Genomic DNA, 17,041 nt, shown 5'->3' with positions numbered 1-17,041 from the left:
TCTTATTCATGGCATAATGAAGTTAAATTACTGTAGGTCACACGTATTTATATTTCTAACAATGCGTCATCTTTTTAAAAATATTTGAAACTAAATTTGTAACCAATCGTTATCAGGGCTGTGTGGTGCCTCTATCGATTGACAATGATTACTACTAGAAATTATACAATTTGATGATACTTTTTAAGAGTTGATTCATCCAATAAATTAAGAAAACTCAGCATTCTCTTACAAAGCTCTTGTGGTATAGCTGCTAATTATTTAATAATGATTTCTCAGATTTCTCAGACAAATTCAGCAACCAGCTGCATGATTATTTACCCATTAAAAAGCTGATATGAACCCCAGTAGTTGGTTTGTTTTTAGTGTCTTTGGGATTGTTTTGCTTTTTTAGGACTTTTTTGGCATTAAACCTGTTGCCAACTGAGGAATCTGCTGATTTTAGCCAAAACAGATCCCACAAACCTTCGATATGCTTCAGTCCAATCCACTTTCTTCATAAAGCAAAACAAAGACAAGTTTCCAGAGTGCTGCACATAAACAATAAAAGTAAAGTAAAAAGTAAAAGTAAATGCTTACTGCACAACATCAAATTGTTTGACATAGTTTGTTAATACATAATGACATCTTTAGCTAATAATCAACAAGAATTTTTCATAAGAGATCATATAAAAAACAGTTTAAAGTTTTTGAATATTGGATTACTGCTTTCACACATGTCTCCAAATGAGGATGATGATCTGAAATGCTCAGCTTATAAAATAGTTAAAAATGCTTGCCGTTAGACTTTTAGCTGATTCCCCACTCCTAATATGATACCTTTTAATTAGACAAAGGAATGCATTGTCTTCAATTCTTATACTAGACTATGTCTCTTATTCTAGCTTAAATTATTACCAGTTGCGCTTTCAAGATGTTACAGTCCCAGCAGCTAGCGGCTAGCGGCTAGTACTTACTTGCTCAAACTGGGGAACAAGCACAATTGCAGCCTCCAGTATCCTGAGAATCCAAGAATTTCTGCATGAGAATCCTGCATGGACAGATTCTTGGGATTCCATAGACACCAGCAGCTTCACGTACCTGCTTTTAGGTGACAGTGCTAAACACCAACATGAGGAAAAACTTCCACAGAAGAACTAAAACCAAAAACAAATGTTTTATTAACTGAATTCCTACTTGCAACATTATTTAAAAAGCTGTGTATAAATAAGTGTTTAATTAAAGAATTAAGGAAATGCATGTACACCCCCTTCAGTTTTCAACATTTATGTTGAAAAAACATTGTCATCAAACTACACTCAGTTCCCCATAATGGCACGACAAACACACATCTAGTAACCTTCTGTATCTAATACAGCCATTGGTCGTCTTGGGAGAAGTTGGATTTGGAGGTTTTCTGTCAAACTTCCCTTCCAGCCTGACAGAGTGGCTGATCCTCCCCTACTCTGCCGGGTTTGATGAGAAATGTTAGTGGAAAGTGTCACAACCTGGCTCTTAAGCATGACAAAAAACAGGGTTTAACCAAAGATAATACTCAAGTTTATTAACTTAGGTAATGCACTACCAAATATAAAAGATAAGACATGTGAGTCAGCAGTTGGATGTGTGTCAGGTGGTGTCATGCAGGCTGATGGGAAGTGCTGAACAAAATGTACTTCTACGGCCCGAGGCCAAGCAAAGAAAACATGGTGCCAGTGGATAAGGGGAGGGGAGGGTGATCATACTCCATCAGCTGTCAGTTTTAAAGGCTGTCAACGGGCCAGGTGGAGTAACTCTGTCCACCAATTCCTGCAAAAGAAAGCTAACGAGAACCAACCCCCAACAGTATGAGACGGTTGTCACAAAAAGCCATTTTCAGGTTTTTCCAGAGATCTTCAGGCCACTCTCCCTTAAAGCCCAGATCAGTGGAGAGCTTTTGTTTGTCCTTCTAGAAAGTTCTTCCATCTCCTCACAAGATCTCTGGATCTCAGTTGCTGATTACACTTTTCACAACAGACTAGTAGAAGATATGGTGCATGTATCTTGGTTCAGACACTAAATGACCTTAGCTTCTTTAAGAAGTGTCTACTCTGTCCTTTCTAGATGCTTCTGTGTTGCATTTCCAGCCTAGTCTGTCGTCCAGCTAAACTTCAATGTACTTTTATTTCTCCACCACCTCCACCTCTTCTCGCAGGATGTAAACGGTGTTTTTGTAAAACTCCCGTTCTTCTGAAATCAACTATCTTCTCTTTTCTTCTGTTTATGTTCAAACTGAGCTGATTGTTTCTTTACCATCTCACAAACTAACTGACCAGTTTTCTGTACTCAGCTTCCTGTCCATCACTGATGCACCCCACATCTGCAGAGTAATCAGAGTATTTCTGCAGATGACAGGGCTCAGAGTTGTATTGTACGTCTGAGGTGGCCAGTGTGAAGAGAAATGGTGAGAGTACATTAAGATCATTAAATGAGGCACAAAGATAGAGGACCAGACTGCAAGATAAACTCATACTGATTTCTTTCTAATCTTTAAAATAAGTTCTTACGCAGCATGAACAGGTTAAATCAATATTTCTCATTTTGTACATCTATTGTAGAGCCTGACAAAGGGTTTCCATTTTAATCTCGTTTTCCATGTGGTTCTCTCATGTATGGATAAATGACGCAGTGCCACGTAAGGGTTTGAAGATCACAGGACTCCATCTTGTCTGATTTGGGGATGTACAATCTAGATAGAAACACTTGAGAGTTTTGTGAACCTCTTTGATTTAAGGTTGTTTTCCATGAAACTCATCTGTATACTTCAAGTCTGAGTTCTCAAATGTGAGACTTTTGGGGAGGGCTCAGTGTCTTTGATGTTTCATTAAGGCTGTTTTTTTTCCGGTTTCTTTAGTGCACCAGGCTTTCAAGAAACATGGTGCTGATATGCTTCATTGAAAATGAATTTATGCAGTATGGACTGTATTGTGTTACATTCACAACATATACATGAATTTTGCACACAATGACATTAAACAAAGTGCTGCAGTGGCGGTTGTCATTCTCCATGCAGCCACATGCACAACTTATGGTACAAAGACTTTTCTGTTTGAATCAACCCAGCTGTCAACAGACAACAAAGTCGGTGCATTTCTTCATTCAAGTCTGTTCTTACATTTTCATGTCTAATGAATGTGTTCTGGCCTCTGAGTGCCTTCAGACTGTTGGTGACTGAGCTCATTATTAAACATCTTCTTTGTATTGAGCTCCAGTTGCTTCAACTCAGACATGCTTTTTATGTTGGCGAGAATGTACAACATTGATCTCTGAAGTGATAGTGAATCCAATTTATCTGCCATTAGTTTATTTATTTATTTAACAGTTTTGTAATGTGATATCCTACAAACCATTGCAGGGATTTGGGAGATTTCGAAACAGGTTCCAGGTAAAATTTCTCACATCAAGTAAAAGAAAATCTGAATCACTGATTATAGCTTGGTTGCATGAAATGGTAAAATGTCCAGGTTTCAACATCTGCTTTGTTATTTCTGTTCTATTAGGATATGAAATATGTTCATGAGATTTGTGAGTCATTGCATTCTGTTTTAATTTACCTTTGAGACTTTGAGGCTTTGTCCTTCTTTCTCTAGGTAATGCCTTCTGTCTCATTACTCGTGTTGTTTTTCTCTCACGGTCTGCCAGGTGACTTATGGCTCTTTTGACTACACTTCTCTTCTGTATCTGTCTGACTACGGCTCTGACTTCACCGGAGGAAGATTTGTCTTTATGGACCAAAGCGGCAACCGAACTGTGGAACCACGAGCAGGTAAAAGCCAGCTGCCAAAGACTAAATCTAATTATGTAGTTTTCAGAAAGCCCTTTTTTTCTGCATAAGCCTCAGACACAGTCATACTTGACCTGCTGTAATATAGGATGTTATTAATTCAGTCCATCATTTCTAACAACCCTGTAACTTACTTATCTTAGTTTGTGTAAGCCTATTAACCAACAGAGTGTATGATGCATGAAAAACATGGGGTTTTATTTCCCGAGCTCTGTTCAAATTAGTGCTGTACTCTATAGCATCAGTGAGTCTAAAGGAGGTTGCAGTGCACTGAAATGTGAAACAAAGTGGGCGTAATTCTCAAGGTGGGCGACCAGTAGCACAGGCTGCTGCTCTGCGAAGATGCAGGGATTAGGTTTCCCTTTCTTCTAATACCCAGAAGGCTGGATGCAACCTCCTGATCTTTTAGGAGATAATGCGATTTATCTGTGTTAATGCATGCTGTCTTGTGTGCACATGTAACAAGGGACATTTGGCCAAAACTGTGAGCAAATTACTGTTTTTTTTTTGTTTCAAAAGCACACTGCAGTTAATTTTATTTAAAGGACTGGATATGACACCTCCTGATAAGTCAAGACTAGCTTGGCAATGACATCAACACCCTTTGGATGGAGTGGCATTTAAGTGTAGTTACTTGTGTACCCTGGCTTCATTGGGTCTTTTGACTTTTTATCAAAATAATACACCCTCGGCTGCGGCAGGCCTACTGCAGGCTGATCAGATCAGGGAAAGTGTTGCATTGTAAGGACATGGTCACTTGACAACCCATACAGCATTTCTTTACTTCAGCCACAGTCAGTGGCTGTTTCTTTTATCTGTGGCAATGAGTTCCTTGACAACCTTCCACTGGACCTGTCCTGTAATGCTCATGTCCCTGAGGAGCCTTGTGGCGGACCTAGCCACAAATCCCCTGCAGCTCCACCGCACACACTTTCACCTTTTATCCCCGTCCCTCTGCCTCAGCTGCTAGCTCGGCATATTGCAGCATTTCTCTTTCTAATCAATCTATTCTAATCAATAACGATTTCCTACGGGACTGTGAGCTGGATGATGAGGATGAAGCGGCTGGATACACTACAGAGATAAGGGCTTTTGAATTTGTAGAAAGGACATTTACAATAGGAAAATTGTATCAGGTGGCGGAGAAATTGTGGGAAACCAGGAATATTTTTAAAGGAATGCACAAAAAATAGGTCATATTCAGAAATCTGTTTCACTGGTTGGTAAATTTTCTCTGCAGTTTTAACTTTGCACATCTGTTATTTATACACCTTTTCACATTTACGACAGTAATAACAATAACATTATATATATATATATATATATATATATATATATATATATATATATATATATATATATATATATATATATATACTACTGTTCAAAAGTTTGGGGTCACTTCCCTATTGAATCCCATGGCAAACTTTTGAACGGTAGTGTATATATGTGTATATATATATATATATATATGTGTGTGTGTATTTATATGTGTGTATATATATATATATATATATATGTGTGTGTGTGTGTGTGTGTATTTATATGTGTATATATGTGTATATATATATATATATATATATATATATATATATACACGTATGTATATGTGTGAATATTTATATATTATATATATATATATATGTGTGTATATATATATATATATATATGTGTGTGTGTGTGTGTGTGTGTGTGTATTTATATGTGTATATATATATATATATATATATATATATGTGTGTGTATATATATATATGTATATAAATATATATATGTGTGTGTATATATGTGTATATATATATATATATATATATATATATATATATATATATATATATATATATATATATATATATATATATATGTATATATATATGTATATATGTATATATATATATATATGTATATATGTACATACATACATATAGTGTGTATATATATATACTGTGTTTCATGGTAGATCCAAGGCTACTCTTGTATGTGAGCAAAGCTGCTACTCTCTGTGATCTATAGGATGGAACATAACCCTGATTTGAATTTAGGTCCATATTTATCACATTTTGACTGTTAGCAGACTTCTAAATCTGATAGATTAACTGCTTAAATTCACTCAGTCAAGAACATGTGAGAAGGTAATCATCACATGGAAAACAAATCATATGTACATGTACAATGTTCTTTCAGTAACTACCCACAGCTCATGACTATTGGCTTGGGTATGAACAAAGATCGACTGGTAATTGAAAGCTTCTTATTTTGGCTCAGGAGGCAGTAAAAATAGGCCTTGTTTATCATCGAAAGAGGATAACCTGCTATTTTTTTCTGCTTCCTGTCTGAAATGACAATCTCAAAATAAATTAAGTGTATCTTCACAACTAGAAGGGCTGTATGTATAATCAGAAAGCTGAGATGTGTCAGAATTAAGATATGTGTCACTGTGTCAGATTAATTCACCTGGGACACTGTAGAAAATGTCAACCGTTATCACCTCCTAAAAGAAAACACATTTATCCAGAAAACCAGTTTATCTAGAATGAGTAAAATAATGTCTGATGAGGACCTGTGCAAAAAGTAGAAGCTAAAAAAGTGAACATGAGAAGTTTTACATACATTTTAATAGAAGTATTCATTAAAACATATGTAGCCTAACCCAGAGGCAGGGTACACCCTGGACAGGTCACCGGTCCATCACAGGGCCAACACAGAGAGACAAACAACCATTCACACTCACTTCTAGGGAGAATTTAGAGTAACAAATTAACCTAACATGCATGTCTCTGGACGGTGGGAGGAAGCCGGAGTACCCGGAGGGAACCCATGCATACACGGGCCCCCACATTCACCTTAGAAACACCATGATGACCCAGAAAGAAGTGAAGCTGGAGATAGTCTATGATAGGAAGAGTGAACACATATAATTGCTTAGGGTTTGAATTGGGTTTTGTTTGAAAGTCAATGCTTGGTCGAGTCTTTTAGATGCGTTTTCCCCTGATGTTGGTTTGCTGCATGTTAGGATTGCAGCTTTGTATTATGTGCAAACATCTCATGCCTCCCGCTTGATCAGGGGGCTCTTGTCAAGAAGAGGTTAACCAAAGAGTTTATTTTCTCCAAATATCACAATTTTGAAAGCTAGTGTGACCTACTTTCAAAGATTTCCTAGTCAGGTGTGAACTCAAGGCAGCATCCTTGAATAAAAAATAAAAATGGATGAATCCTGAAGGCTTGAAAGCTTCATGAATCTTTTAGATAGGAAAACACCACCTGATGTTGCTCCCCCTTCCTGACAGCATCATGTTCTCTATTGTATCAGACAACAAGCCACCCCGTTGCTTTTTCTAATCATGTTATCCCTGCTTTTGATTTTCCCTTGTTGCTCATCGCTCCTTTCTTTTATCTTACCACATTGTCTGCCATCATCTGCACCACTTTTAATCAACATCATTTCAGAAAAGACATCTCTCTGCTCCTCTTTATTTACCTGCAGCTTTTCACCTTTTGTCCCGCTCCTGTATCATTTTAAATCTGCTCCATCAAACTCTCCATGTCCTCTTCCTACATCAGTGAGCACCGAAGCAACACGGACCCCTGACGTTTTCCTGTGATGGAGCATTTAGGGGAGTTGACTGAAGGCCTGCTGCCTTGTTGTGTTTGGGCAAAGAGAAAAAAGTCTCTGGACATCACAGAGGACAATATCAGCACAATCTCAAACACATGAAAGCTGCTAGAACAAAGAAGACAAACACATCCTTATTGATAGATTCCTTTTTATTCTCTGTGGAGGTTGAGCTTTTCATGAATCCTGACCTCTGTTTTTGCACTGTGACTGTGATTTTTATGTAGTGCATGAGTTTATTTCTCTGCAGAAGCACATCCTCACCTCACCAGGAAACTTCTGATGATGGCGTGTTTGGCAGGGGGTTGAAATATTTGGAGATGGTGACAGTCTGCTTGTCAGATTTGGGTCACTGTTTAGTTTACTGAGGCAGTCAAGACTGTTTTAGGGTGTAATTATAACATCAAGAGGAAAATTAGTGATCTGGAGTAAAAAATTACATGAACCATGAAAGTAGACTTGTAAAATTGGATGTAAAGGAAAAAGATTATTGATAGATTTACTGAAAGAGAAAGCATCTTTTTTAAAATTATTTTTAGAATAAAGAGATACTAATAGAGGTGGATTTTTGGCAGAAAATGGTTTGGAGAGGGATGAAATGAGGGAAAGGTGTTTTGCTGGGAAAGGCAGATAATGACAGAAAAATATAGAGGCAGAGAAAGTTTAAATGGTACATTGGCCAATCAGAGGAGCAAATAAGGGTTTAAATGGGCAGATTATAAAACCAGAGGATACATGGAAAACCTCAGCGGGGCTGGTAAAGATCTGGTGTGAATATTCTGTTAATGTTGGGGCTAGTTAGGACTTTTTAAATTAAACCCAGCAATTTCACATAAAATGTAAGGATGCACCACATGCTTACAGTATTGTGTAAAAGCCTTTAGTCCACGCTTATGTCTTTATAGTTTTCCTCCAAGCAGTCTAGCTTTATATAATCTTTTAAAATGGTCTTAAGCAATAATTCTCCATTCTTTCAGAGTTGTTGTTTTTTTTTTGAGGACATTGGTTGCTTTTTCACTTATTTTCTGTCCTGTCCTTGCTCCTGACCGTTTTCTGTTTATTTACTAACCTGTGAGTCATAATTTGGAAAATAAACCATTTGAAATGGTGTCTTTAGACAGAAGATATAGTCCTTGTTTCCATAAAATTAGTGGCATTAATGAAACATACCAACACTGGACCCGCTGTGAACTGTGGAGCGGTAGGGGGAGGGTACAGAAAGCTAGAGAAAGCCAGATAAGGTCCCGATACGCTGATCATCTGGATTTTCCCCGGACAACCAGACCTTAAACTGGACACGTATTTGTCTTTAATCGTTATAAGTCTTGATGCAGTTTGAAGCAGCGTGATTCCGACTTTTGATAAGTCGAGTTTTGATTTAAACAGTAAAAATATTGTATTATGGATTTCTTTTTTTTTTATCTTTTGTACTTCAATAAGTATAATAATATAATGATAATACTTTAATAAGTAAGTAACTTTATAAACATAAACTTAACATCTACATCCTTTACAGGCTCCACAAGCGAAGATTTACCAGGCTAGATTACTAATTAGCTGCTAAGGTGGAGGGCGTTAAACATGTAAACATTGCTGCAAATGTCACTTGGGTCCAGTTAGACGCTTGTGTGGCCTTGACTTTGTCAGCCCAGGCATCTCAGAATTAATTACTGTTTCACCGGCTCTGCTTTCAGAGCTCACATTTCCCGCTGCTGTCAGTAAAACACTGACATGACCTTCAAGCTGTACTGAAGAAAAGGAGCATTTCTGAGCACCCAAAAGTCTGTTAATGAATAAATGATTCCATAAATATAGATAATGTTGCAGAAATGGACAATAGGGAAGCGACTTATTGAACTGTGAGCGTACAAAACGCAACATACGGTACAAGTAAGAAAAATTCCACACACCTGTCAACAATAATGTACAATAATAAGAAGTAACGCATTAGATGAATAGATTGTGACGCTGCAATAAATGATAAAATGGAAAATTTTAGTCTATGAGCTTCACGACTCAGGTTAGACGCTGGCTGGTTAAAATTTCTGGATTAATTTTTCTGGACCATGTGCATGGCGGTGAAGGCGGTGATGGTGTATGATCACACACGGATAACAGAAGAAAAATTCACAGTAAAGCTCTTCCTCTTCAGATAATTTATTTAAAGGTGTTTTATTTCTCATGTGACCACAGTTATCACAACGGTGTATCTGAGTGTGTGTTAGAGAGGAACAAAATGACTAGCTTTCTTGATATATGGTCCACTCTGATAAAGTCTTGCCCACCCTCTGGCCCCCTCATGTATGAAAGTCAGTGAGTTGCTGCCAAATGATTGGTTCATTAGCTATTTGTGTTAATAAGCAATAGAACAGGTGTACCTAATTAAGTGTAAATGCACAAGTTATATAAGAATAGCTCTGGGAATTAAGAGATTGTTGACTTGAGGATGGTTGACAAAAGCTACTATAATACAAATTTCCTGATATGACTGTGACTAAGTGGATTATTTTTTTTTTCCTTTTAGTTTATTTTATTTAGCCTTTATTTTACCAGGCAAAACATTAGGAACACTTTTTGGCTATGTAAGCCTGGCAAGTTCCAGAAAACACAGGTGGGAGACAAAAAAACAATAATATGCATATAAATTTCACAACATCATTAGAAAGTTTTTGTATTCACATCTTATATGTCCCAGAATAGCTGTTTTTTTCTGTGGCAAATCCCACAGTCCCTTATTTTTTTATTTTAAATAAAAATATTGTGATGAAGTAGTTGTTTATATGAACAAAACAACAGACAATTAATTGTATTATTTATGGATAAAGTTAATTTAATCATCAGGGAGGTTTTTCCTTGGAGAAATTATTTAATCTACCCATATCCACATTCATAATTTAACATGAATAAATTTTAAATATTGTTTTATAGTGTTCTATATTATCTAACCGTAACTATTGTTGTTACTTCACTGACACTCTTTTGGGTTTCTCATTTGGTTTCTGTAAACAACCAGGAAGCAGTGGAAAACCTCCTAAATTCCTTTTTTGTTGCAGATAATCTTCTCCACTGATGGTACCGAATCTGCTGGGTCCCTGACAATAAACACACACACGAAAGTTTATGCTGACAAACACAAGGGCTTCTTTTCAGATTATTTCATTGTGAAGTTATCTAAAGCTCCGCAGCTTATCTGAGCGCCAGCGAGCCGCCCGTTTCTCAGTGACATGAAACAAACATGCCATCTCTTAATGTCTTGCTACTAATTCACTTTTGATTGTGAAATAATTGTGTCTTGTTGCCCATTCTCAGCGATTTCATGGTAAATTCCACTGTTTACCAGGAAGTTCTAATTTTCCCTGACATCCTCTAATCTACTGCCTTGCCAAGGGGATTTAAACTCCCACTCACCCACACACAGAAAAGCACACAAAGATAGGTTATTAGTGTTTTCTCAAGGGAAAATAGAGCACACAAACTGAAGCACAATGATTCAATTTTTTTTTTAATTATTCTTTTTCACATAAAAAGATGGCTTCCTCAAAAGGCAAAGGAATCACAAGTTTCTGTAACAAATCTAGCTTGGAAACTTTTTAAATGTAAAGTCTTTAATTGTGATCCACAGCCGCAGAGGAGCTTTATAAACATTACCACAAATGGATTTCTATGACAGAGCAGGCCATATTTCAAAAGATCCAGACTGTCTGGTAAATGGTTGTAGCTCATTAGTTGCTAAAGCCTTTGATGAATGAAAAGAATTTAACCTGAGAAATGCCTCACCAGGTCTGCCCTGTGTGTTCATCCAAGAGAAATGATCATAAAACTTTTTAGACCATAAAAAGAATCCAATATAACCCTGGTTAAATGCAGTCCTTGAAAGGGGTCAAGTCTGCAGTTCTTTTCTTTATGATTTCTCAGTCTTCTTCAAATGTCCATCTTTGCCACAAGAAATGGTAAAATGTCCACTTTAAAGCAGTTATTCTTCATAGTAGGAACTTTAATATGTTTGCTTTAATTGAAATTGACTTACGCTTTCATATCCCTTCAAATTAAGACCAGCAACGTAGCAGATTAGCACACAGCTGAGGTGAAGATGTGGTTTGCCTAGCTGAACATGCTAGCGGCAGAAATGAAAAGGTCTAGTGTTGATTGTTGGAATAGACTCCCACAGAAAGTAATAAATTAAATCATTAAAAAATTCTGACATTAGATTAAATAGTTGCAAAAAGTTGATTGGTTTTAATCTAAAGCCTCATTTGTGCTCTGTTAAACATGCAAACAGTTTCAGTCCGTTTTGTACTCAGACCACACAAACAGCAGTTCCACTGGAACAGAGGCAGTGTGGCACATCCAACCAGTGAAAGGAACAGAGAAGAAGCCACAATATATTTAATAATCGCGCAGACCACCGCCGTCTGTTGTGCTGCCATCACCATGTTTGTTGACTGAAACTTAGGTTTGAATTTGAAAATGAGCTCTGAACTCTACACTGCCCTCTAATAGCTGTATTGCCTAATAACTATGCCATGGTAAAAGACACATGGAAGTATGTGGACGGTCATGTTTGACGATGTTTAACATAGATGTACATATTTATGTACATAAATGTAGCATAAAAGAGGCTAAATTGAGGAAAAATCACAGCAACTCTTCCAAATCTCAGCCATGAATACATGACTCACACCAGTCAAAAACAAACCTAAAGTCCAGGGCCACCCGCCGCCAGGGACAATTGTTTAATCTGCATTTAGTCTTGCGGGAAACGTCTGCAATAGTTCCAGATTCAGTCAGGGTCAAATTGCGACGGCATTGACGGAGCTCAACACATGCAAATTTTTTCATAAGAAAATTAATTTATAGAACACTTTTCAAAAGTAAATGCCACAAACTGTTTCATTGTAATAAAAAAAAAAAAATAAAAAAAACAAATTCTAAGTGCTTCATAGTAATAAAATGAAATACCAAAAGTTATAAAAGCATAAAATAAGAAGATAAAAATCAATGGACAAACGCCAGTTTAAACAAACCGGTCTTGAAATGCTTTTGAAAGTTATCCACAGTTTTATAGATCTTACATCGAATGGAAGAGACTTAAAAAATTTAGGGGAAACTATTGAAAAGGCAAAGTCTTCTTTAGTTCTAGACCGAGATCAAAGGACAGCCAATGACCACTGATCACGATAAACCTCAGAGTTCAGCTGCTGTAGGTAAGTCTAACAAATAAAAAGGGACTTAACCCTGCAAAATGCCAAAAGTTAAAGTATTTAAGCATTAAAACTGCATTATGAACCTGCAGGCCAAACAATATAAATCAGGTCTGATGTTAAATGGGATGTTAATGGTAGCTGCATCCTGAAGGACTTGTAAGAAAAAAATTGAAACGATAATTAGTGAAATCCAAACATTATTGAACACAATCCTGTAAAATCATTTCCATCTTCACAAAGGACAACAGACCTGATTTTATTTGAGTTGGCATCAACAAAAATTAGCTCAGGTATTTAAATGCTGATCTGGGCTCAAACCTTGGCTCAATTAAAAAAAAAAAAAATGCGAAGTTGGTTTGATTGAAGATGACGGAAAACAGAAAAGCTCAAAAGGACACATATTTGAAATTTTATGAGACTTAGAGGAAAAAATAGTAAAATATATAAAAGTCATGAATTTTTTTTTTTTTTTTTTTTGGTCATTTAATACATTATAAACAGCACTGGGCCCAGAACAGAACCTTGGGGAACACCTGACAACACAGGCACAGATGATTTAAAAATACTGTAAATACTGCAGCCAGGGATATACTGTATTTCTTTTACATTCGCACATTTTAGTGGCTGTAACATCTCACACGAGACTGAAACTGATAGCAATGTCTCAAGGACAAAAAGAGACAAGATTGTTGCATTTTTAACTGCTATTCAGAAAGCTGGAATTCACTCTCTACTTTATGGGGTTATCATAGAAACTTTTGATTATCCTAAAACTCTTGATTTAACAATCAAACTTTGCAGTATACGGCGTAATGCCATCCCTTTATGCCACAGCAATAATCTTTATGGTAGTAGAGAAATAGTGGAGTGATCAAGTGAGGCCTTTAGTGTGAAAACACTGGAAATGGGAAAGTGTTGTGTTTGGATTGTTTTAGCAGGTGTGCCTACATTTTAAAAAATGTTTAAACATGCTAATTTTGGTACATAAACAGTATCACAACTAAGTTTGCATGAAGAAAAATTAGATTAAAATCGTATGATCGATTTCAAGAGTTTAGCTGATGCAATAAATGGCTGATTTTCTGCTAGTTCAGTAATACTACCAACACCACTAAAGCAAAATATTTAGTAACCTTATACCATTTACCACATTATCAAGAAGCCTGACTGAGATTAATGGGATAAACCAATTTATTTGGCAGTCAGCAAACTGGTGTCTCTTGTAATCACAAGTGAAACTAAAAAGAAACTTGACAAATCTTGAAATGACTAATAAAATTACCACTAATAAAGTACTCACTAATAAACTTTATTTCTTAAGTAAGGACATTTCTGTTTGGTGGATTATTTCTTTTTAACAATTATTCTTGGCAATAAATCTTAAAACGCTACGACCAGGGGCTCCGCCATGTTCAAACACTGAATGTTTTGAAAATAACAGGAAGTGACGTCACCACGCACAAAGGTGTTCTAAAATAAATCTGATAATGGACTAGAAAATGTAGACAAGTCTTTTGAATATCCCAATTCAAAAGTGCATGTAGACACGTCAGATCAGAATATTACAATAATCCGATTACTCCCGGATATCTGATTTTGATGGTCATGTATACGGACTCATTCTTTTATAAAAAAAATAGTTATCTGAGAATGTCTTTAATATTTTTTTAAAAATGGTATTGTTAGATATCTGTAATTGAATATGTATTAAATCAAATTTAACTAAAATCAAACCAGGCTGAATTGAATAGAATCGATTCAGGAAATTAATGGTATTGCACGGTCCCATTCCCCCCTTCAGAGTGGGGTTTATCAGAGCCTACCTTTGGGAATTTGGGAGTGGAGAGGATGAAACGGCCTCCATGCAGTCCTGACCTCAACCCCACTGAACATGTGTGGGATTAACTTAGGTGTGCTTTTCATGCCAGAGTGGCCGACACAACCACATTGGCCGACTTGCAATAAATGCAGATTGAAGATTGGGATGCAGGAACAAGCTGGTGACTGGCAGGCTGTTGGTTCTTCCACATGCTACTGAAGCCTCTGTTTGTTAAATAGTAAATTGTTAAATAAATTACAAGCATGTCTTATTTCTTCAACATTCAAGCATCTAATACACAAAAACAAACGAGCCTAATAGTTTCTCTGCTGCTCATTCCACAAATGTATTTTTATTTTGTGCTAGCAGTTTTAAAAGTTAATTTAACCAATATGTCCAACTAGCACGAATCTTGTCACAACTTTCCTTTAACTTTTATCATCCAGACTTGAACTGGACATCAGTCTTTTCTCCTTGTCAAAGTTGTGTTCAAGACATCTCAACCCCAGCGTTGATTCAGCCATGTCAGTGTTACAGAGAATATTTTTTTTATTGAACTGCTTTTATCATGTTTATATTCTTTTTCTCCTAATGGGTCCTCTTTCATCCCTTTCATTGATTTCTTTTGTCTTTTCCCCCTCAGGACGAGTCTCTTTCTTCTCTTCTGGCTCGGAGAACCTCCACCGCGTAGAGAAGGTAACATGGGGGACGCGTTACGCCATCACCGTGTCCTTCACTTGTGACCCTGCTCACGCCATCTCTGACCCCACCCTGCCCTGAGACATCCATGGATGATGGATGACGATGCTGACGGCCCATCTGCTCGGACAAGCCCTGCAACAAAGAGAGGGAACATGGGGAGGAAAAAGATTTTATATGGAGGTTTTATTTGTAAAATCGATATACTTTTGCTGTAAATTTAGTATTTGTATTTTTCCCCCCTTTTTGTAACAGAAACAAGTGACACAGGGTCTCCCGCTCAGATGTACAGGAGTCTTTCTGTAACAGACTGCAATCCCAGTTTTCTATAAAAAATATCTCTTTATTACTATTACAGGGTTTTTTTTCAAGCTATTTAGGCATAATAAATTTGACATGGTCACTAATCTTTGCATTTGGAGCCATATCAGAGAAATCAGAGAAAATCAGAGAAAAAACACAAACAGCCAAAATAAGTTTTTCGTCCACAGAATTTTCAATGAAACAGATCTGAAGAGGCTGAACGAGGATTGTCTGTTTTCTGCAGGGTTTTTATTTGAGAGTAACCTGTCAAATCCTTCGAAAGGAAACATAAATCCGGTGAATGATTGAAACAACTTTCCTGACCAAATCCCCCTCTCAGGGAACTAGCCTCTCATTAAGAAGGCACATTTTTTCTTTAAGATGAATCTCTCCATGTCCAGATGCTAAGACTCTTTGCTGTTGGTGAGGACAGTTTGCAGTAATGTACTGACCTGATGAAGTCTTTGTTTTTCTGCCTCATTTTAACGCACAAATGTTCTGTTTGTTTTTCTTCCTGTAATTAAGAAACCCAAATGCTCAACTAAGTATTCCGTACTTATTAAATCAACAGTCACTGATTATGCATTTGTTTCCATTCTTATCTTCACTTTGTGAGTTGGACACTGGAGGATTTCCTTCATCCATGACGCCTTTTTGAAATATCTGCTTTCTCTTTTCTCATTTATTTATTTACAGACGTTTTTTGAGTTTGACTTTTAGAATGAATCATTTCATGTATATCTCCTATGTACAGTGCATCCGGAAAGTAGTCACAGCGCTTCACTTTTTCCACATTTTGTTATGTTACAGTCCTCTTCTAAAATGGAATAAATTCATTTTTGTCCTAAAAATTGTACACACAATAATGACAATGTGAAAAAGTTTTGTTTTTTTTTTGAAGAAGAATTTTGCAAATTCATGAAAAATAAAACACTAAGAAATCACAGAGAAATTACTAAAAACCTGCATTTGTTATTATATCTATATATAAAAAACATTAGTTAGTTCTTTAACATTTTTAGCCGCGTATTAAGAGTAATTGTAGAAGGTCCAGAGACCCACTTGGAGCTCTGGAACCGCAGACTGCAGACCACTGATATAGGATGTTCAAATCTGGACTGAAATATTCTACAGTGTGTAGATACATTAACACACAATTCAGTTTATAATTGTGAAACCTTTTATATGTGAAAATTCAAATAAGGGGTAGTTTTATGGGATTTGTGGGGGTGGTATGCAGAGCACATTAGGTTCTGCTGAAAGACTTGGGATGTTCATATCTGACTGAATTATTCTACGGAGATGGTAGATTCATTGAAACACTGTGTCTGATATGTGAAAGCTTTATTCTATTTATGCAAACGCTTACAACCCCTGCATGACTTTCTGACTCTGTGGCTTCTGACTTGTTTTGATGATACCGTGACATCCATTATATACATAACTGGAGATGTTGCCAAGCAACATCCTAAAGCTGAGAAACCAAAAATAAAAAAAAAATGTTTTTTTTTCCACATCTGATACATCTCTTTAACAGCATTTTGCCTTATTTAACCACGTAACATTGCTAGCTACTGGATATCAACACAGTGGCCATTTTG

The 17,041-nt window shown here is 36.6% G+C and overlaps 1 protein-coding gene across 1 annotated transcript in view; it reads left to right on the top strand.

Moving 5' to 3' along the window:
- The window catches only part of uts2r2 (urotensin-2 receptor 2), a 36,394-nt gene extending 20,376 nt beyond the window's left edge, over nucleotides 1-16,018 (top strand). The window contains exons 8-9 of the mRNA XM_041973324.1: nucleotides 3,661-3,784; nucleotides 15,082-16,018. Of these exons, the coding sequence (XP_041829258.1) occupies nucleotides 3,661-3,784; nucleotides 15,082-15,218 (261 nt within the window). The 3' untranslated portion in view covers nucleotides 15,219-16,018. The remainder of the gene's footprint in view (nucleotides 1-3,660; nucleotides 3,785-15,081) is intronic.
- Nucleotides 16,019-17,041: the final 1,023 nt, after the last annotated feature.

Source organism: Melanotaenia boesemani, chromosome 21 (genome assembly GCF_017639745.1).
Source record: "Melanotaenia boesemani isolate fMelBoe1 chromosome 21, fMelBoe1.pri, whole genome shotgun sequence".
NCBI classification, from domain to species: Eukaryota; Metazoa; Chordata; class Actinopteri; order Atheriniformes; family Melanotaeniidae; genus Melanotaenia; species Melanotaenia boesemani.
The sequence above is the reverse complement of the archived record's forward strand: the minus strand, read 5'-3'. Positions and strand labels throughout refer to the sequence as shown.